The sequence below is a fragment of the Lepidochelys kempii genome, chromosome 4 (assembly GCF_965140285.1).
Source record: "Lepidochelys kempii isolate rLepKem1 chromosome 4, rLepKem1.hap1, whole genome shotgun sequence".
Lineage (NCBI taxonomy): Eukaryota > Metazoa > Chordata > Testudines > Cheloniidae > Lepidochelys > Lepidochelys kempii.
Window position 1 is genome coordinate 118979071 of NC_136383.1, and position 27596 is coordinate 119006666.

The 27596-nt window shown below is 40.6% G+C and overlaps 1 protein-coding gene across 14 annotated transcripts in view; it reads right to left on the reverse strand.

Moving 5' to 3' along the window:
* The window catches only part of ABLIM2 (actin binding LIM protein family member 2), a 217581-nt gene that overhangs the window by 40131 nt on the left and 149854 nt on the right, over positions 1–27596 (reverse strand). For 5 of the 14 annotated variants that reach the window (XR_012158735.2, XM_073342602.2, XM_073342603.2 and 2 more), the window contains exons 10-14: positions 26956–27102; positions 18867–19008; positions 16339–16437; positions 10315–10416; positions 9616–9669 (exon numbers count right to left, since the gene is read on the reverse strand). Coding sequence is in view for 13 of the 14 variants with exons in the window: in XM_073342602.2 (XP_073198703.1) it covers positions 9616–9669; positions 10315–10416; positions 16339–16437; positions 18867–19008; positions 26956–27102 (544 nt within the window). In the remaining variant the exon portion in view is untranslated. Of the gene's footprint in view, positions 1–9615; positions 9670–10314; positions 10417–16338; positions 16438–18866; positions 19009–22306; positions 22340–26955; positions 27103–27596 lie in introns of all 14 variants that reach the window. The other 9 variants (XM_073342614.2, XM_073342604.2, XM_073342610.2 and 6 more) reach the window with 9 other exon arrangements.

A 27596-nucleotide genomic window follows, 5' to 3' on the forward strand; every position in this document is an offset into this window, starting at 1 on the left:
GCATCATATCATTTGTTTCCATTTTGACTGTCATCATATTGCAGGTTTCTTAAAAGAATAAAATGATCCACACAAACAAAGGGATATGAGAAGTTGGAAGTGTACTGGTACGATATCATCGACCCATTTAAGCCATTATGAAATTATTAAAATGGTTTAATGCTGTAAATACACAGTATATGCATAAAATCTACTCTTCCAAGCATTTTAAAGTACCATTTTTCTAGGAAAGATGCTACTTTCTTGAGCTTGACTGGAGGGAAAAAAACCATAATTTATTGCACGGCTACACTACAGAGTTGACAGTGGTGCAGCTCCACCAATGCAGCTGTGCTGCTGTGAGCTCTCTAATGTAGCCTCTCTGGGCTGACGAGAGAGAGCTCTCTCATCAGCTGAACTAGTCCAGCCCCCATGCCTGCTGACACAGCGCTTCCACACTGGCACTTACGTCAGTGTAACGTATGTTGCTCAGGGGGGTGATTTATTCACCCTCGAGTGACATAAATTATGCCAACATAAGCTGTAGTGTAGACCTAGCCTTAGAAACAGATTGTGACTCAGCCTAACACAGCTGTCCAGGGGAGCAAGTCCCTCCTTTCCTCTGTTGCCATGTTAATGCTCTCCACATGGTATCTTGGATATAAGCAGGTTTTACACCTGGTCCTCATTCCTCTCCCCCAGGAGGTAGGCAGGGAGGGTACAGCAAATGGATCCGCCACCTCAAAATGTCAGCCAGCAAAGCTAAACCACTGTGGGAGGGTTAGGGGTAGGGAGTTAGCTGTCCCCCTATAAAGGGCTGCAGTAAATCATTTCACCATCAGGAGCAGAGTCACATTCTGAGTCACAATTCCTTCCCCAGGCTCCTCCTGGGCTATGTGTTACCCTGACACAAGGAAGAGACAAAAATTTCAGTCCAGCCCTTAATAATCAACATCATGGCATTAGCGAGAGCAGGGTCTGCAGAAGGGTTGCAATTACCAACACTACTGCAGAAAAAGACAACCAAAGTGCAGCCCGTATTTTCTGAATTTATCTATTTGCTAAAGAATTGTCTGTTGAAATTTTTTTGCTGACACTAACGTGCCACTATGTAGTACTTTGTATTGAGTTACCAAGTCTGCTGAGAAAAAAAATCTTGCCACTAGAAGGTCCCAGCATTCTCCTCTCCCCCTGCTATTCTGGCCATTTTGTGCCCTTTATTTCCAGACAGGTACAGATGTGCCTGTAAATGATACTGATCTGCACCCCAAAAATGATTTCACAACCAGCAGATTTTGCAGACATACACACGCCAAATTGCACAGACAACTTGCCACAGTTTGGGCCCGTGAGATTCAGCGTTTTAAAACATTGATGGATGCACCTTTTAAAAGGTGTCATAAGGGTCACTGTGGGGTGGCAGCAACTCTTCCCTACCTAGCCTTCGGCCCCTGACCCAGCATGTCTGCAGATATTTCATACAGCTTCTGCCCTTCCTGGGCAGACTGCATCTGCCATTAGCACTCAGCTGCTATACCTCTGCACCCCCTAAACCCCCACATAAAGGCAAAATTTTGATCTATGTTTGTATCAGTATGTAGCGGAGTGAAACTCCTACCCCTAAAAGTTGGAAACGGTGAACATTATATTGTCCCATGCATGCAGCACAGGGCAAGTGGAAAAGAAGTTTGAAAGACAGCTCTTGTCATGTGCACCTTCTACACAATAGGATGCAGGGCTGGTCAGGCTTCTGTACCAGGTATGGACTGGCCACAGAACTTCCTTCTCAGAGATACACACCAGATGCACTTCACTATAAGATCTTTTAATGTACTGCATGGTACCGCTGATAAGGTATATTACACAGAGCACTGCCTAGTGGTTGAAGGGTATAATACAGTTTAGCATTCCATTACATCATCCCCTTCCTGGAGGTGCTTTCATAGATTCATAGATATTTAGGTCAGAAGGGACCATTATGATCATCTAGTCTGACCTCCTGCACAACGCAGGCCACAGAATTTCACCCACCACTCCTACAAAAAAAACCTCACACCTATATCTGTGCTATTGAAGTCCTCAAATCGTAGTTTAAAGACTTCAAGGAACAGAGAATCCTCTAGCAAGTGACCCGTGCCCCATGCTACAGAGGAAGGCGAAAAACCTCCAGGGCCTCTTCTCCAATCTGCCCTGGAGGAAAATTCCTTCCCGACCCCAAATATGGCGATCAGCTAAACCCTGAGCATATGGGCAAGTTTCATCAGCCAGATACTAGAGAAAATTCTTTCCTGGGTAACTCGGATCTCACCCCATCTAATAGCCCATCACAGGCCATTGGGCCTATTTACCATGAATATTTAATTACCAAAACCATGTTATCCCATCATACCATCTCCTCCATAAACTTATCGAGTTTAATCTTAAAGCCAGATAGATCTTTTGCCCCCCACTCCTTCCCTTGGAAGGCTATTCCAAAACTTCACTCCTCTGATGGTTAAAAACCTTCATCTAATTTCTAGTCTAAATTTCCTAGTGGCCAGTTTATATCCATTTGTTCTTGTGTCCACATTGGTACTGAGCTTAAATAATTCCTCTCCCTCTCTGGTACAGAAGCACTTGCATAAGAGGAAAGTGATCAGGAACAGCCAGCATGGATTCACCAAGGGAAGGTCATGCCTGACTAATCTAATCGCCTTTTATGATGAGATTACTGGTTCTGTGGATGAAGGGAAAGCAGTGGATGTATTGTTTCTTGACTTTAGCAAAGTTTTTGACACGGTCTCCCACAGTATTCTTGTCAGCAAGTTAAGGAAGTATGGGCTGGATGAATGCACTATAAGGTAGGTAGAAAGCTGGCTAGATTGTCGGGCTCAACGGGTAGTGATCAATGGCTCCATGTCTAGTTGGCAGCCGGTATCAAGTGGAGTGCCCCAAGGGTCGGTCCTGGGGCCGGTTTTGTTCAATATCTTCATAAATGATCTGGAGGATGGTGTGGATTGCACTCTCAGCAAATTTGCGGATGATACTAAACTGGGAGGAGTGGTAGATACGCTGGAGGGGAGGGATAGGATACAGAAGGACCGAGACAAATTGGAGGTTTGGGCCAAAAGAAATCTGATGAGGTTCAATAAGGATAAGTGCAGGGTCCTGCACTTAGACGGAAGAACCCAATGCACAGCTACAGACTAGGGACCGAATGGCTAGGCAGCAGTTCTGCGGAAAAGGACCTAGGGGTGACAGTGGACGAGAAGCTGGATATGAGTCAGCAGTGTGCCCTTGTTGCCAAGAAGGCCAATGGCATTTTGGGATGTATAAGTAGGGGCATAGCGAGCAGATCGAGGGACGTGATCGTTCCCCTCTATTCGACATTGGTGAGGCCTCATCTGGAGTACTGTGTCCAGTTTTGGGCCCCACACTACAAGAAGGATGTGGATAAATTGGAGAGAGTCCAGCGAAGGGCAACAAAAATGATTAGGGGTCTAGAACACATGACTTATGAGGAGAGGCTGAGGGAGCTGGGATTGTTTAGCCTGCAGAAGAGAAGAATGAGGGGGGATTTGATAGCTGCTTTCAACTACCTGAAAGGGGGTTCCAAAGAGGATGGCTCTAGACTGTTCTCAATGGTAGCAGATGACAGAACGAGGAGTAATGGTCTCAAGTTGCAGTGGGGGAGGTTTAGATTGGATATTAGGAAAAACTTTTTCACTAAGAGGGTGGTGAAACACTGGAATGCGTTCCCTAGGGAGGTGGTAGAATCTCCTTCCTTAGAGGTTTTTAAGGTCAGGCTTGACAAAGCCCTGGCTGGGATGATTTAACTGGGAATTGGTCCTGCTTTGAGCAGGGGGTTGGACTAGATGACCTTCTGGGGTCCCTTCCAACCCTGATATTCTATGATTCTATGATTCTATTTATCTCTCTGAAATATTTATAGAGAGCAATCATATCTCCCCTCAACCTTCTTTTAGTTAGGCTAAACAAGCCAAGCTCCCTGAGTCTCCTTTCATAAGACAAGTTTTCCATTCCTCGGATCATCCTAGTAGCCCTTCTCTGTACCTGTTCCAGTTTGAATTCATCCTTCTTAAACATGGGAGACCAGAACTGCACACAGTATTCCAGGTGAGGTCTCACCAGTGCCTTGTATAACAGTACTAAAACCTCCTTATCCCTACTGGAAATACCTCTCCTGATGCATCCCAAGACCGCATTAGCTTTTTTCACAGCCATATCACATTGGCGGCTCATAGTCATCCTATGATCAACCAATACTCCAAGGTCCTTTTCCTCCTCCGTTACTTCTAATTGATGCGTCCCTAGCTTATAACTAAAATTCTTGTTATTAATCCCTAAATGCATGACCTTACACTTCTCACTATTAAATTTCATCCTATTACTATTGCTCCAGTTTACAAGGTCATCCAGATCCTCCTGTAGGGTGTCTCTGTCCTTCTCTATATTGGCAATACCTCCCAGCTTTGTATCATCCACAAACTTTATTAGCACACTCCCACTTTTTGTGCCAATGTCAGTAATAAAAAGATTAAATAAGATTGGTCCCAAAACTGATCCTTGAGGAACTCCACTGGTAACCTCCCTCCAGCCTGACAGTTCACCTTTCAGTAGGACCCGTTGTAGTCTCCCCTTTAACCAATTCCTTATCCACCTTTCAATTTTCCTATTGATCCCCATCTTTTCCAATTTAACTAATAATTCCCCATGTGGCACGGTATCAAATGCCTTACTAAAATCTAGGTAAATTAGATCCACTGCGTTTCCTTTGTCTAAAAAATCTGTTACTTTCTCAAAGAAGGAGATCAGGTTGGTTTAGCACCATCTACCTTTTGTAAAACCATGTTGTATTTTGTCCCATTTACCATTGACTTCAATGTCCTTAACTACCTTCTCCTTCAAAATTTTTTCCAAGACCTTGCATACTACAGATAATTACCCGGATCACTTTTTTTCCCTTTCTTAAAAATAGGAACTATGTTAGCAATTCTCCAATCATACGGTTCAACCCCTGAGTTTACAGATTCATTAAAAATTCTTGCTAATGGGCTTGCAATTTCTTGTGCCAATTCCTTTAATATTCTTGGATGAAGATTATCTGGGCCCCCTGATTTAGTCCCATTAAGCTGTCTGAGTTTCGCTTCTACCTCAAATATGTAATGTCTACCTCCATATCCTCATTCCCATTTGTCATGCTACCATTATCCCTAAGATCCTCTTTAGTCTTATTAAAGACTGCGGCAAAGTATTTGTTTAAATATTGGGCCATGCTTAGATTATCTTTGACCTCCACTCCATCCTCAGTGTTTAGCGGTCCCACATGAGCCTTTTGTCAAGATTAATGCTGTATGAAATGCTAACAGAGAACAGGAGGAGCTTAATCTTACAGTATATTTCTAAGCAAAGAATCCATACATTTTAACCTGAACCTTGAAAACAGTGGTCAAAATATTCAAACATAGGGTCTGATGCTGCTTGGAACTCCAGTGGGCAGACCCCAGCACTTGCTAGGAATCCAGTCAAAATCAATGGAACAAAGCATGAATGCCAGGGTCTGCACATGCAGCGTTCCTTGAATCTTAGGCACCTAAATCTATATTAAGGCACCTACATCAAAGTGACCTGACTTGTAGAGCTGCTGAGCATTGGCTTCTGTGAAAATTGGGCTACTCAACCCCTCTGAAAATCAGGTCCTTTTTATATGGATGTCTAAATATGGACTCCAGGAACCCAAGTTCAACCATTTGAGCTCTCTGTTTGGATCAGTGATAAAATTGATGAAGGCCAAACTCTTTTTAAAAGGTTTAATATTGAATCAAATGTTTTGAAAATATGAAGATACTAAAAAAGAAAAATGCAATACCACCCTCCCCAGCTTTCCCATCCAAATTCACAGCCTGAAATCATGCATGTGACATTTTCCCAGCTCATTTTTATTCTGAATCTAGGAGTTTATAACAGGAACACAGAGGCTCTTAGCTACAAGAAATCTGCTGGGCACCGCTGTAATTGAGACCTTTCAAAGTCAAATGTTTTGGAAGAGTTTCTTGCACTTTTTGTTTTAGAGAACATTTTTGCGCTTGTTTGTTCAAACTTCGTTTCTTCAACAAGAGAATGTTTTCTGGCTCCAACTCCTGAATGTCCTACTTCAATGCCCCTTTAGCTTAAGAAGCTGAATCATCAGTTGCTAATGTGTTTCTTCTTTAGCAAAAAGATTTACACAACTTCTGCTGGGAACAAAAGGTTGTTTCCATTAGCCTCTACACAGAAATGGATACTTCATCACTCTCAATTTTTGTTTTCATTTAGAATAAATTAGTAGGTGCACTCCTGTAGAATCCCAGCCAGCCTCCATTTTCTACACTCCTTTTCAGAACCTTGTTTATATGTAAAACAAAGATTAAAATACATCTCCTCAGGGTATCCGCAGAGATGTCTGACTGACCTGCATATTAACATACAGGGCCTCTCACACCAATGTATATCAGGAATAACTTTGCTGAAGTCAGTGTAGTTACACCAGTATAAAACTGACAGAGGAAAATCTGGGCCTTGGTTGTGTACATCAGCATGGCGGCTGACATAGAAAACATATGGCCATGAAGAAAAACTCCCTTTTTCAGAGTCATTTTGGCAAACCAGAGGTAGCTATAAAATAATTAAGGATGACATGCTCAGGGAACAGGATGTTAGGGCCAGATCCTCAGCTGGTGTAAATCAATGTTCTACTGAAGTCAATGAAGCTATCCCGATTTACAACAGCTGAGGATTTGGCTTTCTGTTTTGCTTGTGATTTTCCCAAAACTCTCTCTAATGATTCAGGCCTTTTTGCCTTGTCAGTAGCTTTTTTGCTTTTTTTGACTATTTATTACCAATGATTTGTAGCTCTGCAGAGGAGGAGAAATTAAAGGCTTTGGATAGACTTTAATGTTTGCTATTTATCCTAAAGCCAAGTGCTCATATAAATGGATTCCATCTCATTGACACCGAGGTGACCCTTGTATGTGATAAAGCATATTAAAGCACCACTGGACCTTGCTTTGTTCTGAAGCTTAACCAGAACAGTCTAATAGGTTATTTAAATGTCAGTGATTTAAACCTGTCTATGCAATTGCTTAGCATCAGACACTTCAGTTATGGAGAATGTGTGCACGCTGACTCACTGTACTCAATGTCAGTTTGACTGATATCGGCAATAGTGCTGATGCAATATACTTAAATTTCTATAAGGCATTTGACTTTGTGCCACATGACATTTTGATTAAAAAACTAGAATGATACAAAATGAACATGGCACACATTAAATGGATTAAAAACTGGCTAACTGATAGGTATCTAAATGTAACTGTACGTGGGAAATCATCATCCAGCGGGTTTATTTCTAGTTGGGTCCTGCAGGATGGTTCTTGGCCCTACACTAACATTTTTATTAATGACCTAGAAGAAAACGTAAAGTCATCACTGCTAAAGTTTGCAGACAACACAATGATTGGAGGAGTGGAAAAGAATAAAGAAAAGGGGTCACTTATTCAGAGCAATCTGGATCGCTTAATAAACTGGCCACAAGCAAACAATATGCATTTTAATATAGCTAAAGGTAAATGTATCCATCTAAGAACAAAGAATGTAAGAACTAAGAACTTACAGGATAGGGGACTCTATTCGTGGGAAGCAGTGACTCTTGAAAAAGATTTGGGGATCATGGTGGATAATCAGCTGAATATGAATTCCCAATGTGATACTGTGGCCAAAAGGGCTAACACAATCCTTGGATGTATAAAAGGGGGAATCAAGAGCACAGAGGGTTTTTAACCTCTCTATTTGGTGCTGGTGTGACTGCTGCTGGAATATGCTATGAAGTTCTGGTGTCAACAATTCAAGAAGGATGTTGAAAAATTTGGAGAGGGCACAGATAAGAGCCATAAAAACAATTAAAAGGTTAGAAATATACCTGACAATGACAAACTCAAGAAGCTCAATTTATTCAGCTCAGGGGTGACTTGATCAAAGTCTATAAGTACCTCCATGGGGAAAAATATTTGATAATAGGCTTTTTCAGTCTAGCAGGGAAAGAACATAAGAATGGCCGTACTGGATCAGATCAAAGGTCCATCAAGCCCAGTATCCTGTCGTCGGACAGTGGCCAATGCCAGGTGCCCCAAAGGAAATAAACAGACAGGTTATCATCAAGTGATCCATACCGTGTCACCCAATCCCAGCTTCTGGCAGACAGAGGCTAGGGACACCATTCCTGCCCATCCTGACTAATAGCCACTGATGGACCTATCTTCCATGAATCTACCTAGCTCACTTTTGAACCCCATTATAGTATTGGCCTTCACAACACCCTCTGGCAAGGAGTTCCAGAGGTTGACAGTGCGTTGCGTGAAAAAATACATTCTTGTGTTTGTTTTAAACCTGCTACCTATTAATTTCATTTGGTGGCCCCTTGTTCTCGTATTATGAGAAGGAGTAAATAACAAAGGTATAACAAGATCCAAATGGTGGAAGTTGAAGCTAGACAAATTCAGACTTAATATAGAAGACATAAATATTTATCAGTGAGAGTAATTAACAGTTGGAGTCATTTACCAAAGGTTGTGGTAGATTCTACATCACGGGCAATTTTAAAATCATGACTGAAATTTTAAAAAAAATATACACTCTAGTTCAAAGGAAATTATTTTGGGGAAGTTGTATGGCCTGTGTTTTATAGAAGGTCAGACTAGATGATCACACTCTTCTGACCTTGGAATCTATGAATCAGCAGCATCCAGAGAGAAGCCCTTATTTATTTATTTATTTCTCCACATCCTTAAATCAGTCAGGTGTGAGGCAGAACATGATACAAACCAGAAGAGTCAATGCTCTCCCTGAAAAGAAACATGGGGAATTTCTATTTTACTGCTTCATTTGAAGCATTCATGATTTATACAGTTCTTTTCGAAGTCATGTGTTGTGTCAGATTATTATGTGCCACAAAAACATTTTCTGTATAGTTCTGTTGTTTAGTGACTTAGGTGCCAATCTTGCAATTGGGTCTGCCCATTCAGTTCCAATTGTATGGTGCAGATCAGAAGCCATCTTCAGTCAGGTTACTGCCTTAAAAAGGAATTTGTCCTCAGCGGATATAACCTCATTAAAGAATTGTTCTGATATTATGATAAAGTAAAAAAATCTTGCTGATGAAAGATGGATATTCAATATGCACCATATATCAATGAACCTAAAAGTTTATTTTTTGCTGTAATATAGACGCAAAAATTACCTTAAAATTTAGATATTCCCCAGGATCACCTGAAAGCAGTATAGTAATGTACTATATTTAACATGCTATTGTATCATTCTGATAATAAACAAATTGCTTTAAGATCAGTATTAGCTTTAAATTAATAATGTACAGCAAGACATCACTATGCCAGCCACTTACTGAGTCTTCAGACTTCATGTTATGCAGAGAGTTATCAATTTTCTGTGTTACTTAATTCTTTTCCTTTTTGTTTTTAGATAATAGGGATTCTGGCATAATTAAATGAGAATACAATAGCACAACTAGTTCAGTGGTAAATATGCACTTCCTTAACAAGGGCATGCGTAGAAAACACTGCAGCCGAGAAAAGCAGACTGTACCATGCTGTCTGTAGATAGGGGGTTTCCTATAGATGTTATCTTTTACTCCAGTGTCTGAGAAAGAGGAAAGAAAAAGGAAAGAACAAAAGAGTAAGCAAGCAGTTTAGACTGTGCTTCTTCTGTTTAATTCTTAAAAAAAAAAAAAAAAAGGAAAAAAAAATCACTTGAGCAGAGACCATTCATTCATTTTAATGTGTAGTAACTGCTATTACAATACAATGCAACATTTCTCATCATTAGTACACACTTAAAACATTCTGGGCTGCATGGTAGCCCAAAATTTTCTATCAATCCTAAAGGGATACATTAATATGGCTCCTTACCCATCAGTTCATTTAGTAGATGGGTACTTAAAAAATTCAGCCTTACATCATATCCGTAAATTGAACAGGCCTGTGCAACCAGCAGTAACATTTAAGACAACAACATCTTCTAGGTTTAACATAAAATAAAGTTGTCTCTTTGGGCTTCTCCTAGTGCAAACTTGTTGATACACAGAAAAATGTGAAGCGTGTAACTCATTCACTTCTGAGATCATGTTTAACAGCTAACATATTTTCACTCTTCAGAAGAAATAAGGTTTTTTGTTATTGTTGTTCTACAGTTCACAAAGCAATGCAAAATCCATTGACAATTTAGGAGAAAATGAACATATGCCATCTTTAATTGAAGATTAAAAACTAAGCTGTGAATGCCTACCTGGAACATGGAAATGTCTAGGAGCCTGCTGATAGGCAGAAGGCGAAGATTTGCTGTCTGAATACATGGATAAGCTTGGAGTGCTCCGACCACTTTCACTGCCTCCAAGGGGAAGAGCAAAGAAAGCAGATAAAAGAAAAAAAATGGAAAGCAAAGTAGAGTACTTCAAGCATAAAAAGCTTACTCAAAATGACTTGTTAATCCAACATTTTAAAATAAATAGTTCTTTGTAAAACCTCAACTTCCTTATTGGCACCATGTCTGGTTTCTGATGTGACTCTCTTAGCAAAGGCAATACCGAACAGTGGGTCAAACGATAAACAGATCTAGGAACTGGAGTGTGCTATATCAGCAATAACGCATACTTGATGGATAACATCAGGTACAAGCATCAGCCCTGTAGCTCTGCTTTGAAATCTAACATTCTCTTCTCAGAATGTGATGCTGTTAAAAAGATAAAACAAAAGCAGCTTCAGGAATCTGTAGGTCCTTTTTTTTCAAACGGCTCCTTCGTAGCCTTAACTGAGCAAATATATTAGGGAATTTTAGCAAAGTTTAAGGTTATGGTGTTAAATTATAGCCTGCCCTTAAAACCATCAGTGAAATCATTCAGTGATGTTAAGTTAGTTCAAAGCAGGACTGCACCAAAAAGCAGCTGCTATAGCTGAGTCATGTCTTATTGGATATATAAATTACAAAATAGACTGCTGTTGAGATCTTGTACTAGGTTTATTCTAACTTTCCCCCCGATAACTCTCCACAGGATTTTATTTATATGCAGACAGGGTTGGATTATCAAGTCATGGATCTATAATGCCATAGCCAACTTGGCAGAATTTAAAGGTACAGAATATACTATTGATCCGTACCCATTTATACTCTTATTTTGTAAAATACTCTTCAAATACTCCATTTATTTCCTGTTAATTAATCCTCAGGGCGTACTCTATGGCATTATAATGCTGCTTGGCAAACGAAAAAGTAAAGCACTTTTTGGGGACTTGTAAAATCCAGTTCATGTGTAGCATTGTTAAGCCACTGGTAGCTAAACATGATATTTTTACAAAACACAGAGCTGCTGACAATTTGCAGTAACCATTTTAGAGAGGATGGAGCGCAGAATTAATGGATATTAATGATGACAGTACAGCAGTTCTTTTGAAGAAAGGCCAGCAGCCCAGAGTATAGCTTTAGATGTATCATTTAGCACTGCCATGTGGGAGAGAGGGGTTTATGGGTAACTTTGAGTTAGTAGAAAGCCCAGAGCAAAGGTGAAAAATCTGGTAAACTGGGGATGGAACAGGGGATTGCTAACCATTCACAAAGCTGGGTAGCCTCTGTTGAGGAGTACTGGAGAGACATTAAATACAGCCCCAGAGAATGTCATATATTCCATCATTTTAACCATGGGCCTGCCGCTGATGGGAGTATTGCTCTTGACCTTAATAGGAGCAGGAGAAGGCCCCATGAGAACAGAGGAGAGTGCTGTGCATCCCATGAATATTCCTGCTAATTAATCCATTTTATTGTGGGAGTGTTACTTCCCTGTACAGTGCGGATTTAAATGAAGATCATTGAAACTACAAAATTAGGAGTCACTGCCATTGTTTCTCTGGTAGCAATGACTTGATAAGATGGTAACAATTTTTAAAAAAGTATTCTGCATAGTTCAGAGACTGAAATTAGAACAACATTAGTTGATATTCTTCAAGTACTACCAAGAACTGAGGGCTTGATTGTGGAGTTACTGCAAGCCCTGAGTAAGGGGCAAGTATCAACATGCTGCCCTAGGAGCAAACCAGAAGCTAAACCGTGACTGACAGAATCACAGTTTGGTTTCTGGTTCCCATCCTGCTCCAGGGAGAAAGATAGGTGTGCCATCCATTTACCAGGATCAGATTACTTCCCCCTCTATGCCAGCTCACCTGCTGCACTTCACCCACTCCCTGTCACTACTAACCCACCTATGCAGTGGATGGGGAGTAGCAGCCCCGTAGAAACACCTCTACCCTTTACACACAATGCAGATAGCCAGGGAGTGTCTTATACTCCTTGACCCCCTTGCAGTGGGAGCATGGCATGGGAAATAGCTGCTTCCTGGTTAAGGTCTATGCACCCCATTGTATCCCAGTTATTACCACCCCCCTGGAATGTCACATCCCAGGGTAGAGTTTGCCTGGAAAGGTTGCGAAAAAATCAGAAAGGGCGTTTTAAAGTTATGTTGTTTTCAAAAAATGCCTGTCCTTTGCTTGCTCAAAATTCCTGTATCACTAAACATTTATAATTGGGGTACTGGAAGGCATGGCCCTTAATACATCACATACTTTGGGCACTTAAAATAGTCCACGTGGATAAAAGCCTCACCAGACAGGATCGGGGCCCCATCATTCTGGGAATCATAAACAGAGACAGAAATCTTTCAGGCAGGCATTATTTTCCTGTTACGTTCAAGGGACCAGAAGGAAGCATGGAACAGGAGGTGAGAACTTGGGAAGAGAGGACAGAGGCAGGGAATGCAAACACATGGAACTGAAGGCTGCAATTCTGCCAACTGCTCTGTGTGGGATCCACTTGTGTGGAGTAGTTTTTAAGATCACGGCCTAGATTTCTATTAAAAGAAAAGAAGGAGGCAAGCTATTCTTGGGGCACATTATACCATACAAGCTGATCCACCATTTAAATTATTAAAATTATGTCAAAAATTTGCCACTGATTCTGAGAGAGTGTAGCTGGATTTTGCAATTTACATGCAAAATTATGAATATTTAGCAATAAATCAAACTGAAGGGCAAAGTAAAAGGTCCCATTATCTAGCTTACAACAACCCCTAAGATCCTATATAATTGTCTCTTGCCTGAAGTTTCCCTGGGTAAAAACTGAGTAAAGACTCCATGTCAGATCCCATAGAATATACAACTACTGGAGAGAGCAGTTTTACAAAGTTTTGCTTTGGTTCTCTGCCATTAGCAGGATGAAAAAATAGAATCATGAACTCTTTCCTGGATTTCATTTTAATTTATTTGGAAAGAATCCTGAAAGGCTTACTTTGAACTTAAGTACCAACCACAGAAACATACTCATGTCTCTTGGCTCTTAACAAGACAGGCTGCCCTTTTAACCTAGTATGTTTGCACTGTAATGACCAGACCTCAAAACATCGTCCTCTCTCATGCCGTTACATGGCTGGTCAGGAAGAATAGAATGTCTTTTTGTAGCTCCTCATTCTCAGCAGCATGCTGCTTATTGTCAGTCCCTTACATTTCCAATCTAGCCATTGACACTGCAGAATTGTATTTTTGTCTTAGAGGATGGGGGGTCTGGCAAGAATTTTGCAGATTCATAAAGCAGTTAGAAAGCTATTGTAAGGGCAATATGCCTGAAAATCCTTCCTGCCCTGGAACTCTGCAACATGCACAGTCACCACTGGCCCAAAAATGGCGATTCCAGAAATTATTTCTGAAGTTGGGTCATTTTATATATCCATATGTTAAGCACATGAACTTGTTTTTTATCTGAAATCTTGAAAACAGCAATGATTCTTTCCAAGCTTTCAAAGCCAGTGAGTACTAAAGTGGAATAAAAAGGACATGTCCTGAAAAATCTGGTTCTTAAATTAAAAAAGGCAAGGCACTCTCCACTGCACTGTGAAGGTGGGATTTTCCAAAGCTCTCAGCATTGGCCTAACTCTCACTGACTCCATTGCATCAATGGGAGCATAGTTAGACCAATCCCAAGTGTTTTTGAAAATCTTTACATTTCTGAATTGTGATGGGCACTAACTGTGAGATAAGTAAAGCTGCATTCTTACCTAGGCTGTCACAGAAGTCACTTTTCTGATTAAAAACAAACAAAAAACACCAAGCCTAGACATATCCAAATGATTTGAGGACTTTTGTGTGTGAGTAAATGTGATAGTGGAGGGTCAAACATATTACACCCGCCAAGATAAACTCTGGGTGGTAAAGAGGGAAAGCAGAAACTCAGTGACAACATTCTTATGGCTAAAAAAAGGGCCAACCCAGTGAATTGTCAGTGAGGGCCTATGGCAAAGCCCATAGTCAAGAGAAAAGCCTATTGGTGTGGTGAGGTTTCTCTCACTCAGAAGTTTAAAGAAAAATATTATTAAATAAATGTGGAGAGTTAATTTTGAGTTTAAAAAGTTCAGGTGTAGTACTGTAACTAGTGTATTACATTCAGACATGTTCAAGTCTATCAGCCAAGCACATCTCTAATTATTTTGAACTGAAATGGCAAAAAAAAAATAAAAAAAAAAATCTTATTTTGAGCACATGGCATTTGACAATAGTTTATCTATATTCCCATGACTTTTGCTCTTCTCACTATGATCTCTCCATAGCGTTGCCTACATTTTTAAAAACAGGGAAGGTAACGTCAAACATTTATCAAGATAAAGAAGGAGGGCATCCTAGTATTTAGAACAAGGCACTTGGGGATCTCAGATCTCCTTTTTTATTATTATTTGCTGTGACACTAATTGAATGTACAACAAGGGGAAACTATGTAATACTTATTTAACCCATATGTAAATTGTATAAAAATACTTACCGACACCTCATAGGAGAGTTGTGAGGCTTAGTTAATATATGTTTGCAAAGGGCTCTAAGCTCCTTGATAACAGGTGCTACAGAAGTGCAAAATATTATTATTTTGGTTGTTTTACTAATTTTTATTTTGTAACAACAGGCTACTGCTTGATGGATTGTTTTCCAAACAACAGCAACAAATAATTGCTGCCGCAAATGGCAATGACAGGTAGCCGTGAACATATACTGGTTTAAGTGTGATCAAATAGAAGTGCGGCTGAGCAACTGTCAATTGACTTTCAAATGAGAACATTCCACACTGTGTAATCATGCAGTGCAGTACACAGAGAGGTTTTCTAGCTAAATGCATCAACTTCTGATAAAACTGTCCAGCTTTACAGTACACATAAAACTGTATCCAAGCAGAGACTCATGTGATACAAGAATGTGCTTCAGCCCTCCTAGAAGTTGGGGGACAGAATCTTTGTAGGTAGATTGTCTGTTAAAATGGCATCACTTTGTTTAAACTTATTATTTTTCTCCAGAATTCTCTTTTGGGGGTCACATTTGCAGGGTATGGACCTGATTCTGCTCTTATTTACACCAATGTACAATGCACCTGCAGGGAGTCACATCCTTTCCTTTGCACTGCTCCGATGACAAAGCTTTGCTTCTTCAACTCAAATAGGACACAAAGATAGAGGATACAAAAGTAACTGAAAATGCTTGTGATTTGTGCCCATTTGCTTCCCCTTCCTCCCCACATTAATCCTAGTGGAAGGACATTGTTGTGATCATTCAACACCCCGCCTTCCTCTCTAACGTTTAAACAACATGCCAAGCAAAAGTACACTCTGCCTCAAAGGTTCCAGAGATTCCCCCATCACAGTGGCCTGTCTCCAGCATGCAGAACATTAACAATTAATGTGCCTTTGTGAAATAGTTTGACAGGAATGAGCATTAATTTATTCAAATAAATAACAATAAAGTTTCTGTGCTTTAAAGTATATGGGCCAGATTCACAGCTGATCAGTGGAGCTATGCTGATTTAACCAGCTGTGGATCTGGCCCAATAGATGTTAACAGTATTAAAAATGGACTAGATCTCTAAATGTTTTGTAAAAAAGATGGATGGATATTTGATCCTCTAGGGTGTTAATGTCCCTTATTCCAATATCCAGTTAGCTTCACTAAAACATGGAAACAAGGTTAAATGTTTCTGTAAACGATAATAAACAAAATTTACAATTATTCTCCCCTCCCCCATCTTCAGATTTTTTTTTTCCCTTTGGAAAAAACACTGAACATTGATTGAAAAAAACACAGCAGGTCCCAGAGACTTACATGGTATGTCAAGAAAGCACTCACACAAAGTTAAGACAGACTATCCTGTTGGAAGCCATGCTTGCACAAAGAAAGTCAAAACACATTTGGAGAGGTCTACAGTTATCACAGCACAGTCGGCATTCCTGGACCTTACCTTTGAAGAAAGGGATGTAATGATGTCTGAATGCAGATGTAGGGCTTGGGTGTTGGGGCAGGGAGATGCAGCTACTGGTACCAAGAGTCTGAGTACCAGCTAGGGGGCAACAAAGAGTAAGTGAAAATAAACTATTTTGTTCACTTACTGAAAGCCACAAAATATTCCTAGCAACAACATCCTTCTCACAGGAGCAGTTTTCTCTTGATGACATACGAATTTGGAAAGTATATTTTAGCTCCAGTCTGTCTTCTTGTTTCCAAAATAACGCAGGTCATAGTACACAGTTTGGTAAGGGACAGAGACTTTCCATGAATGGAAAGAGAACAACACACAACTGATAACTATGTCCTGGGTTACACAGGAGGTCAGACTAGATATCAGCAGGGCCAGATTTACACCTTACATGCCACTAGGCACAACATCTTCAGCACCCCCCTGCCTACAGCTGACTTTTGTGTTTGCCGTAAAAAATGAAATAAATAAATAAATAAAAAAACACAGCCTCCCCAGGAAGGCACGAGACCCTCCGTCATGCACAGCGCTCCCAGCCTGAACCAGGGCACAGCCCACCCGCCCCAGGCTAGGCGTAAGGGGAGGACTGTTCCTCTCCCCACAGTGAGCGGTCCCCAAGTGTCTTCCATTCCCTCCTGCAGCCCAGCATGGCAGCCATGCTCCGGCTCATCCCGTGCAACTGAATGGGGTGCTGGCTACATCCCTCCCTCTTCCTCCACGGCATGGGGCGGAGGGAGTGGGGTGGCTGAGATTAGGAAGGGGCTGGGACACTCCCAGCTACTTCAGCAGCCTCCCCACCCAGCCACAGCTCACAGCACCCCCCAGACGGACTGACTTGGACGCTCACTCTGGCCCACCCCACTCTGCTCCAACTGGGCGGCTACCAGCCCATGCCAGGAGCCTGGCTGCCTGTAGGAGAGCGGTATGTATTAACTTTTAACCCACTTTTAACTTTTAGGCACCCCTAGGCACATGCCTACTGTGCCTAATTGGAAATCTGGCCCTGATGATCAGAATGATCCCATCTGGCCTTGGAACCTATGAATTTAATAGGTGGAACATCAGAAAATATTCCAGAAGAGCAAAACCTTACTATAAAGCACACTGAGGAAAATCAGTGTTTTCAAAAGCTGCAAAAGGGATGACGTGTTTATAAAGGGTCACAGTGGAATGAAATGGGGAGATACATCATCTCTTTCTTTGCTAGGAACTTTGTTAGGGCAAGGTCCAGCTCCCACTGAAGTTGCTATTTTGCTATTAGTTTAAAGGATACAGGATCAAGCCCACAATGCAGGAAAATGCATTGTTAAGCACATGCCTAACTTTAAGCATCTGAGGAGCCCCACTGAAGCCCTTTTTTGTTGCAACACCTCGCTCTGAGGGCTAATACTGTCAAAACAACAAATACAGGTTAAAAATTCTTGCAGTCTCCCCCTCCCACCAAAGTTGTACAGCTTTATAGCTCACTTTGGGTTGGGAATTGTTTGTTTTCCTTCCCCTCCCCATCTTACTCCCATAGCGTGCAACCAAGCAGAATCCTGATGGAACTGCTAGAGTCTCAGCAGAGACTAATTTACTCTCCTCAATAGATCTTCGATACTTTACTTTTTTCCATCCCCATCAAAGACTGTATGAATTATGAGACACAATCTTCTGTAAATGATTTCTGTAACCCATAAAACTTTCATTTGCATTAAGATTTCCATTTGAATGAAAGCTTATTGATTTTCACAATGAGTTTCTGGTCTTGTAGTAAAACACTTTTTAGGCCCCAGTCATTCATCAATATTTTTGTTAAGATGATAGAGTGACCCAGGAAATTATATAACTCTTTATTGAGGAGCTTTATTACCTATTTTTAAAGGGTCAAATCCTGCAAAAGCCCCACTATAAACGCAGGGTATCCTGACAAAAATCAGAAGGGGCCCAGAGGCGTATCACTGCTGCTACCGTGACCCTTGGCGTAAAAGAGGCTTCTGCAGCCACTACTATAGGAGAGTTTTGACCAGCAAACTGGCCACTCCTCCAGCCTGGTCCTCAGCCCACCCAAAGCAGCGAAGAGAACCACCATGAAACATTACTCTGCAGTTGAAAGGGGGTACAAAGTGCAGCTGTGCAGTCTCTTGGCTGCATGTCCGCTTCCCACACCGTGTGGTGGAATAATTGTGGTTTTGTTGTTTAGATTCCCATGATCGGTAAGGCTAGGGGCAGGATTAAGACCTTACTCCATTACATTTTCTGTTTTCAGCTACCACCAACACATAATTTCCTGATGCCTATTAAGTTTTATGAAAAAAAAAAATCACCACATGTGCATAATCGAAAGTACTTGTTTGTTTGTCCCCCTGGGCACCTCTGTTCACATTAACCAGCATGTTGTAATACACTTGAAAAGGGAGGCTGGAATTGCTTTCCACACTGTAAACCTTTCTCTTGGTATCTTCTACAGTTACTAAATAGGCCAAAGGGGGAGGAGGGGAAAGAGAAATTAAATGAGCCTGCTTGTCGATTACCTGGTCTGCTATAATGCTGAGGAGAATGGGATGTTGGAGTGTAGCGACCATAACCCAGAGATCCAGTAGAACTAGGACTTGATGTCCTATACTGTTTGAAAGATCTATCATCTTGGTCGCCCTGAGAGGAAAGGGGGAAAACCTAAATCAATAGCAAAGACAGAGTGAATTACAAGATATTCAGAAGTTATCCATATCCATTGTTGTTTTTTTGCCCTATATGCAAAGGGCCCAATTCTGTCTTCATGCTCCGTGCAATCATAATGAAATGAGGGCAGAATACAACCATAAACATCTAAAATCGGTTATGATTAGAGCAGTTCCGGAATTGCCAGACATCATATCAGAGAACAGTCATATAAACATGGGAGGCAGCATATAAGAAATGCGTCTAAAATGAAAACACAGTTTGAAAAGAATGTACTATATCTGAAATGTTGTTTTAGCACTATGGGCAGAATTCCCAATTTGTTTGTACCTTTTATTTGTTTAAACACAAGCAAAATGAATGTAAGATGACAGCATTTTACATTCATTTTGTACATGTACATGTGCAAATAGTCAGACAAGGTGCCAGACAGTGTAGAATCAGGCCTCATCTGTTTAATTATGCTATGCAGATCTGTTGTGCCTTCTCTGTACAACACATGCTGTACTATAAGCAAAACACATTCTATAATACTCAGGTGATCAATTTATGTATGAATATGTATCATTAGATTTAATGTTCTAGCATTACCACTTTCTATTTAAACCTATATCCTAAATACTTTAATTCCTGCAAATATACCTCACAGGGCTGTTCCCTTTTGCAGACTTAGGCCACTTCTCCCACAATCACTGCCGAGATTTTAATTCGTTTTGTAGCAAGTTGGTGACTGAAAATTACAAATTGGTGACTGAAAAAGTATTATTTTCTTAGGAAGCAAAAGCCCCCATTATGTAGAAATCACCTTTGGATAACTAGCATCACTCTGGAATTCATTTTTCTCAGTCCTTATATAGGAAAATCAGAATTTACCTGAGTAAGGTTGAATTAAAAAGAAAACAGTCTCAGATCAATCTCTCCTGCAGAAAACACTGTGGGAGGGAGTCCTGAGAGATACCCTTGCAGAATTATTCCCCCAATATTCCATCATTGGGGTGGGAGGGGGAGAGAGTGCTCCTCTACGGAATGTCACAGAGCCACCCTCCAAACCTGGGAGATCCCCAGGGATCTGTCTGAATTCTAGGGGACCAGCTGATGGCCAGGAACATTCACATGGAGGCCTTGCATCTCCATATCTGCTTCCACCCTGCCCCAACATCCTCTCCTAAGTTTAAGGCAGTGCCGCTCCATCACAAAAACACAGCCAGGATGACTCCTGGCCACAGCTGTCCCCTGAGTTGTCCTGAGTCCTAATATTATTCCAGGGTCCAGAGTGGGGACAACATGTATCATTGGCCCCAGTTCAGCCATCAATTCCTTTCCCCCTAGCCAACGTATTCCCTATTCTCTCTCCCCCGGGCAGACCCCAGACTCACAGAATACCCTTTGTAGGGCCAAAAGAGAGGCTGCAGTGCCAAAGGGACACCTTTGCTCCCTTCCACATGGATGGAAGGTGATCTGTGTCCAATGGATTCCCTCCAGGTGTATCTCCGGGATGGGAAAGTAAAGAACGATCAGGGTCTGAATAAGCATTTGAAGATTTGACCCGGAAAGAGCATGACATGGAGATTTAGGGGCCTATTGTGCCATCAAAAACATGGTCATGCAGAGCAAATGATTTTTATGACGGTACATGGCAATGGACGACCATGTATTTGAAGATAGAACCGAGCCCTTAAGAGAAGAGCTATCTGCAATTTTTTTTAAACGCCTGTATAAGAATTCAAAATTGTCCAAACAAAAAGGGAGAATAATTTATGCCTGCCTAAACAGGTAGCACACTGTAGGCATTTCGTAGCCTTCACTTCTGATTGCCACCAACTACTCCATGTTCACTTAAATCCCATGGTCATGTTGAAATACTTCTGCATGTCCTTTCCTAACTAGCTACATATCATCTACATTCTTACTTCTGCATAATGTATTCCAGGCAAAAGAGCATAATGTCTTTGGAAGGCAATCTTTATGAAGTAGAATCTTAATAAGTACAGTTCTTTATAGACCAAAACAGTGTCACTTAATGAGCTAAATAAAAAGTGGACAGGACAGTGCAGTTTATTAATATTGAGAAAAGTCCTGTAGCGCCGCTCATTTCTAAGCAGGCTGAATAGCTTTGTAAGTAACAAGTACCATCCTTAGCACAGAAAATACACTCTGCAGAGCGAGGGCAAACTGTGGGCATATCTGAACATCCTTAAAGAATTCATGTGACTTTGTGAATCACAGCAGTTCCAAGAACAGTACCAATGTATCCTCTGGAGTTTACTATTATGCAGCATAACAGATGGGCAGTAAGTGAAGTTATTGTATTTCTGAAACACTGGTATTTCCACTTTGACTATCTCATGCATGTTTCTGCATGTTTTTGTCTCTGTAAGAAACAGCAAGCTAAATCTGTGGAACACAATGAGTGATATATTCCTTTTAAAAGAAAAATATCAGATAAATTTCATTTCTAATTGAGAACTCTACTTTTTTCTCTGAACCAACAGTTCTAGTGACAGTTTGCAATTTTTGATATTTAAGGGAAACTATCAATTAATTATTGGGCCCAAATCTCCAATTTATTACAAAAATTTTACAACAGTGTAATTCCACTCAGGTCAGTGAAGTTATGAGGACATAAAACTGGTGTAATGGAGTAATGAGTCAGGCCTGCTGTATTTATTTTCCAACTACATAAACTAGGAATTACTGCTCCTGAAAGTGGTATTTCTTGGGTGTGATGTCCTTGTGCTGCTTCCAAAGTGGTAATTCTTGAACTGGCATCTTTAACAATGATGGTCCTGGGTATTGGTATAGTTCCATTAAAGTCAATGGAACTATACAGATCAGCTGTGTGCCTATATACATATAGGCAATATAATTACATGTATATACAGGTAGTTGAACCGGGGAAAAAGTGGACAGAAAGAGGCACATTAAGGCCCTAGTCCAAGTAATTAAAAATGCTAGTTGTAAATGTAAAAGCAGATTACAATTCAGAATATAATTTATTTGGTAACATTTGAAAAAGTTATGATCATCTAAACTTTATTTTGTGAAGTAACTATTTCTGAAGTAGAAATGCAGATGACAGCCAATGAGACAGATGCATTCAGATGACAATATAGAAGCACAGCAGTTGTTTGGTATAAGTAACAGTATTAAATAAACCTCTTTATAAAGATAACATGGCTCTGCAGACGCAGGGGGCAAACCACCACCATTTCAGGCTCTGGTGATTATCTTTATAAACAAGTTTAATGCATCATGAAACAGATCAGAAAAGAACAAAGGCACTGGGGATTACCTCAGTAGGTGTTGAAGAGAGCAATTGAGGTGACTGCAAACGGCAACACACAAAGTAACAAATTAGTCATACAAAATTCATGCAGGATGCTATTTGTGAGAAATGCTATGTTAACGGTATCAACATCCATGTGTAACACATATGACATATACAGTTAAAACAGGACCTCCACCAAGTAGGTCAAAAATACTAAGTTAGATTTTTTAAATAAAAATGAGGAGTAAAATGGAAACATCTTCCTTACACAGCTGTAAAATTATTTCATGTTAAAAGAGAATCCCATGGGCAGGTTGCACTCTATTGAATCCTACACTAAGGACTGCACCTTTAATAGAAAAAAAACCCTTGTTTAAAGCAACCACTTTAAAACAGAGATAAGCCTATGCCAAACCCTCTGTCTAAATACAGCTGAAGTTTGGATTGGAATTTTGAAGCTCAGCCCATCTTTGCTTTAAAGTATTTCAACATATCAGTACATTTCCCCCCCCCCTAATCTTTAAATAAAGAACATCTTTACTTGGCAACTAATTTTTGCTGTTCCCTCATTTTTCATTCACAATTGAGAGAGAAATTCTGCTTTCTGCTACACTGTTGTAAATCCAGAGTAATTTTATTGAAGCCAATAAAGAAACTGGTACAACAGAGCATAATTAGACCCTATTTTTAAAATATCTTAGTTAAGTCACAGGCAATTAAGCATACATGTTACTTATGCCTAGCACTAAACTATGCTGACATTGGCATAGTTGGTTTAGTTTAAGGTAACTTAATAATACCCAAATGTAACTGAGTAAAACACTACAAGGAAATATTGATAGCGAAGAATTTTAGCATTAGAAACTTTTAGAAACATTTTATATGCTCTTTTGTTTTCTCTACATATCATCTCTGAAACAGAAGGTTCTGACTGACAGCTCAGTTTATAAGGGCATTTATGACTAAATAGTTTGGCTAACACCAGTCTAAAAATAACTGTAGCACTCACAGAAATGTTTCTATTCATTTAAAAACATTTTATTTGGTCTTGAAACTAAAAGGAGTCTGTTTAAAAACCCTTTTCAATAGCTAAGGATGCATAATGTCCATCAGGTAAAGGGGCACACATGGATGTTTGCAGGGACAAGGACATACAACTCACATCCTAACCTTGGAAAGAACAAGTGGTATCAGTTTTATAAGGCAACGAAAGCTATGGAATGGCATTGTTGTATTGGTAAAAAGCAGGACTACCATTAGGTGATAGCATGTCAAATGATTAATGGTGAATGAAGGTGTCATTGAACAGATTATGGCTCCACACATGAAGTACCTCCCCAATTCCCCTAGCAAGAACTGCTCCCTATGGGAAGAAATTTAAGGGGCCCTGTGTTTTTTCAGTAACCCAGGCTACACTGAAGGTGAAATCTTGACCCTACTGCGGACAATGTGGGTTTTGCCACTGGCTTCAGGGGAGCCAGGATACGACCTTTAATCTTATTCAATGCCTACAAGGGATTTACAGATTTTATGCATATTCTCATGCTTATTATTAAAATCACACTCTTCTGCCTACTGCTTTATTATGCTTTCTGTTACAACACTCACTCTCTTCCTAGATTACTATACCAGGAGTCACCAAACTTACTGACCCTCCGATCTTCAGAAGTTTGAGAGCCGGAGAGCGCCTGCCAAGGCTTCAGCCACTCGGGAGGCACCTTCTGAGGCTCAGAGCTTCAAGCCCACTCCTGCTGAAGCCCTGAGCCCTGGCTGACATGCCCCATGGGGCTGAAGCCCTGAGAACACCTCCCTGCAGGGCAGAAGAAGCCTCTAAACCCCCCACACTGCCACAGGGCAGAAGCCCCAAGCTCTCCCTCCCCCCCGCAGTCTGATAGGTGGAGAATGGGGGTGGAAGTAGGGGCTCTGCAAGCTGCATTTTAACTGTAAAAGAGCTGCATGCAGCTCACGAGCCACAGTTTGGCCACCTCTGTACTATACCTTCCATCTACACCTTTCAGTGCCCTCTTTAATGGGAAGAGTCTGATACCCTTACTGCCATCGAACAGTACCTTACTCCACAGTTTCAGCAGGCCAGTTCATGGAATAAGGTGCTATCCACTGTGAGCAAGGATGGCAGAATCTGGGCATGTGATACTGGAAATATTTGGATCCTGAGGAGAAAATTAGGTTAAGATGCTGAATGAATTAATCTAAGTCTGATGCATATAAAAAGAGTCCCAGTTTCCCATTAGAGCAAATTCTTTCATGTTGAATATGTTGTGCACTATAAGGTGGGTAGAAAGCTGGCTAAATTGTCGGGCTCAACGGGTAGTGATCAATGGCTCCATGTCTAGTTGGCAGCCGGTATCAAGTGGAGTGCCCCAAGGGTCGGTCTTGGGGCCGGTTTTATTCAATATCTTCATAAATGATCTGGAGGATGGTGTGGATTGCACTCTCAGCAAATTTGCGGATGATACTAAACTGGGAGGAGTGGTAGATACGCTGGAGGGGAGGGATAGGATACAGAAGGACCTAGACCAATTGGAAGATTGGGCCAAAAGGAATCTGATGAGGTTCAATAAGGATAAGTGCAGGGTCCTGCACTTAGGACGGAAGAACCCAATGCACAGCTACAGACTAGGGACCGAATGGCTAGGCAGCAGTTCTGCAGAAAAGGACCTAGGGGTGACAGTGGACGAGAAGCTGGATATGAGACAGCAGTGTGCCCTTGTTGCCAAGAAGGCCAATGGCATTTTGGGATGTATAAGTAGGGGCATAGCGAGCAGATCGAGGGACGTGATCGTTCCCCTCTATTCGACATTGGTGAGGCCTCATCTGGAGTACTGTGTGCAGTTTTGGGCCCCACACTTCAAGAAGGATGTGGATAAATTGGAGAGAGTCCAGCGAAGGGCAACAAAAATGATTAGGGGTCTGGAACACATGAGTTATGAGGAGAGGCTGAGGGAGCTGGGATTGTTTAGCCTGCAGAAGAGAAGAATGAGGGGGGATTTGATAGCTGCTTTCAACTACCTGAAAGGGGGTTCCAAAGAGGATGGCTCTAGACTGTTCTCAATGGTAGCAGATGACAGAACGAGGAGTAATGGTCTCAAGTTGCAGTGGGGGAGGTTTAGATTGGATATTAGGAAAAACTTTTTCACTAAGAGGGTGGTGAAACACTGGAATGCGTTACCTAGGGAGGTGGTAGAATCTCCTTCCTTAGAGGTTTTTAAGGTCAGGCTTGACAAAGCCCTGGCTGGGATGATTTAACTGGGAATTGGTCCTGCTTCGAGCAGGGGGTTGGACTAGATGACCTTCTGGGGTCCCTTCCAACCCTGATATTCTATGATTCTATGATTCTATGATTCAACTGCTGAACCACTCATGTAGGGCTATTCAGGGTTATATCTTAGTTATGGGTTGGCAACAAAATACCCATTCATCACCACTATTCATAGGCACCCTTAAAATACCTGGGCAGATGCTAGAAAGCCAAACTGTCAATGTAGCAACATCATTCCCACTAGCAAGACCTCCAGCAGGTGGGATCACGGGGAACAGCAGCAATGAAGCGATGGTTCCAGAGCTGCTAGCCCATTTCCCAGGTGGATTATTATTAGGAGCATAGAAATTATCCTTCAAGTCATATTTTTGTTTGGAATTGATGTGAAACTGAAAAGGGCTAAATGAGCTTGTCTAGAATTCGGGGAGAGGTCAGCATTTTGTAAATCTTGAAGAAATCTTCTTATGTAGAAACAAAGCAGAAAAGGCCAGTTACGGTGCTTATAGTTCCCTGTCAATGCCGGATTGTTCCCTACAGTACCTTTACTTGTGCCCTTTTGAACAGAACTAAGAGTCATGTGCATAACGTACAAACATAAATGCTCGCAGAATTTAGGACTTTATTATTCTATTGCTATTATTTCAAGCATTTATTTTTACCCATCTATTTATAACCAAGTTAAGCTAGTGTTCACAGCAATTAATTTTTCATAGAGATTTTAATTTAAAAAATCTAAACCTATAAAAGAAATTAGAAAAGGAAATGAAAGGCAGACATGAGTGAAGAAGAAACCCTACCTTTTATGGCAGGAGTTATGTAAAAATATGTTTCACATAAAACAGCATTAATATAAAATGACATTAGCAAAAATGTTATGACATTAGCTCTGCAAATGGAAAGGGCAATATGTATGCATGGCATGAAAATTAACCTTATCACGAGGTGGTTGAAAGGCATTTGTGCACAGAAAAATGATACCTTTTTTTTGTTACCAAAATAACATGCTGCATATAACAAAAGTACGAAGGGTATTTGGTTTGGCTTCTGATCTTTGTGTTATAATTAGCAATGGTTCCTGTTTCCTACCACATGCAAGTATTATTTCTTTGGCAGAAAAACATACTTTTATTAATCTCATTTGTTTTTAAAAAATATTTGATCACAAAAAGCTATCCTTTTATTTCCCATGAACTAAAGAGTGAAATGTAAATCCCACTTTTTTTGTGAACAATTCAAGTGACTGTGAATGCATAAAATAACTCCCATTAATCCAAGTTTACAAAGTAATTACAAAAATTGCAAGTGTGTCTAACAACTTAGACACAGTGATGTGTTTAATGATGCATATTAATTTTTAGATTCACAAATTTAAAAAAATCGTAGGTTTCAGTACCTCCCCATAACTATGCCTGTCATCTGAAGAATAACTGATATATGGAGAATAGGAGATCATATCTGGGCGGTCAATGTTATAGATGGCTTTATTTTTAGGAAGAGCAGCCAAATCCTTGTAGTCAAGAATTTCATCTCCAAGCTTTGCCTAAGAAAAGGAGGAAAGAAAGCAGTAAAGATAAGAAGGAATGTGATCAGGATAAAATCAGAAAAGGACAGACCCATATAGGCAGAAGAACCAATAAATATTTAACTCTTTTATGACTGAGAATGTAAATATCTTTTCAGTGCTTACCACAAGATCTTAAATGCACATGGTTGTTTTCTTTATATATGTTGATGACTTCTCTGCCATTCAAGTTTAGTGTATAGTTGTAATGTTGGATAATCCTAGTTTTCTTCCATTTACATCCTGCTGACTATTAGCTATGCAAAGAGACAGCAGGGCTAATCTTGCAATCCTTGGCCAGGCAAAAGTCCATTTCTTCTAAGGTGATTTTGGATTGCAGTGTTTGTTTTCTTTTTCATTACAGATGGTAATGAATAATCATAAACTAATTTCCAATACTAACTATCCCCTGTCCAGATGCTGAAATGCTGCTAGTCAGTAATTTCTCCCATTCAAAAGAGCTGCTTATTCTA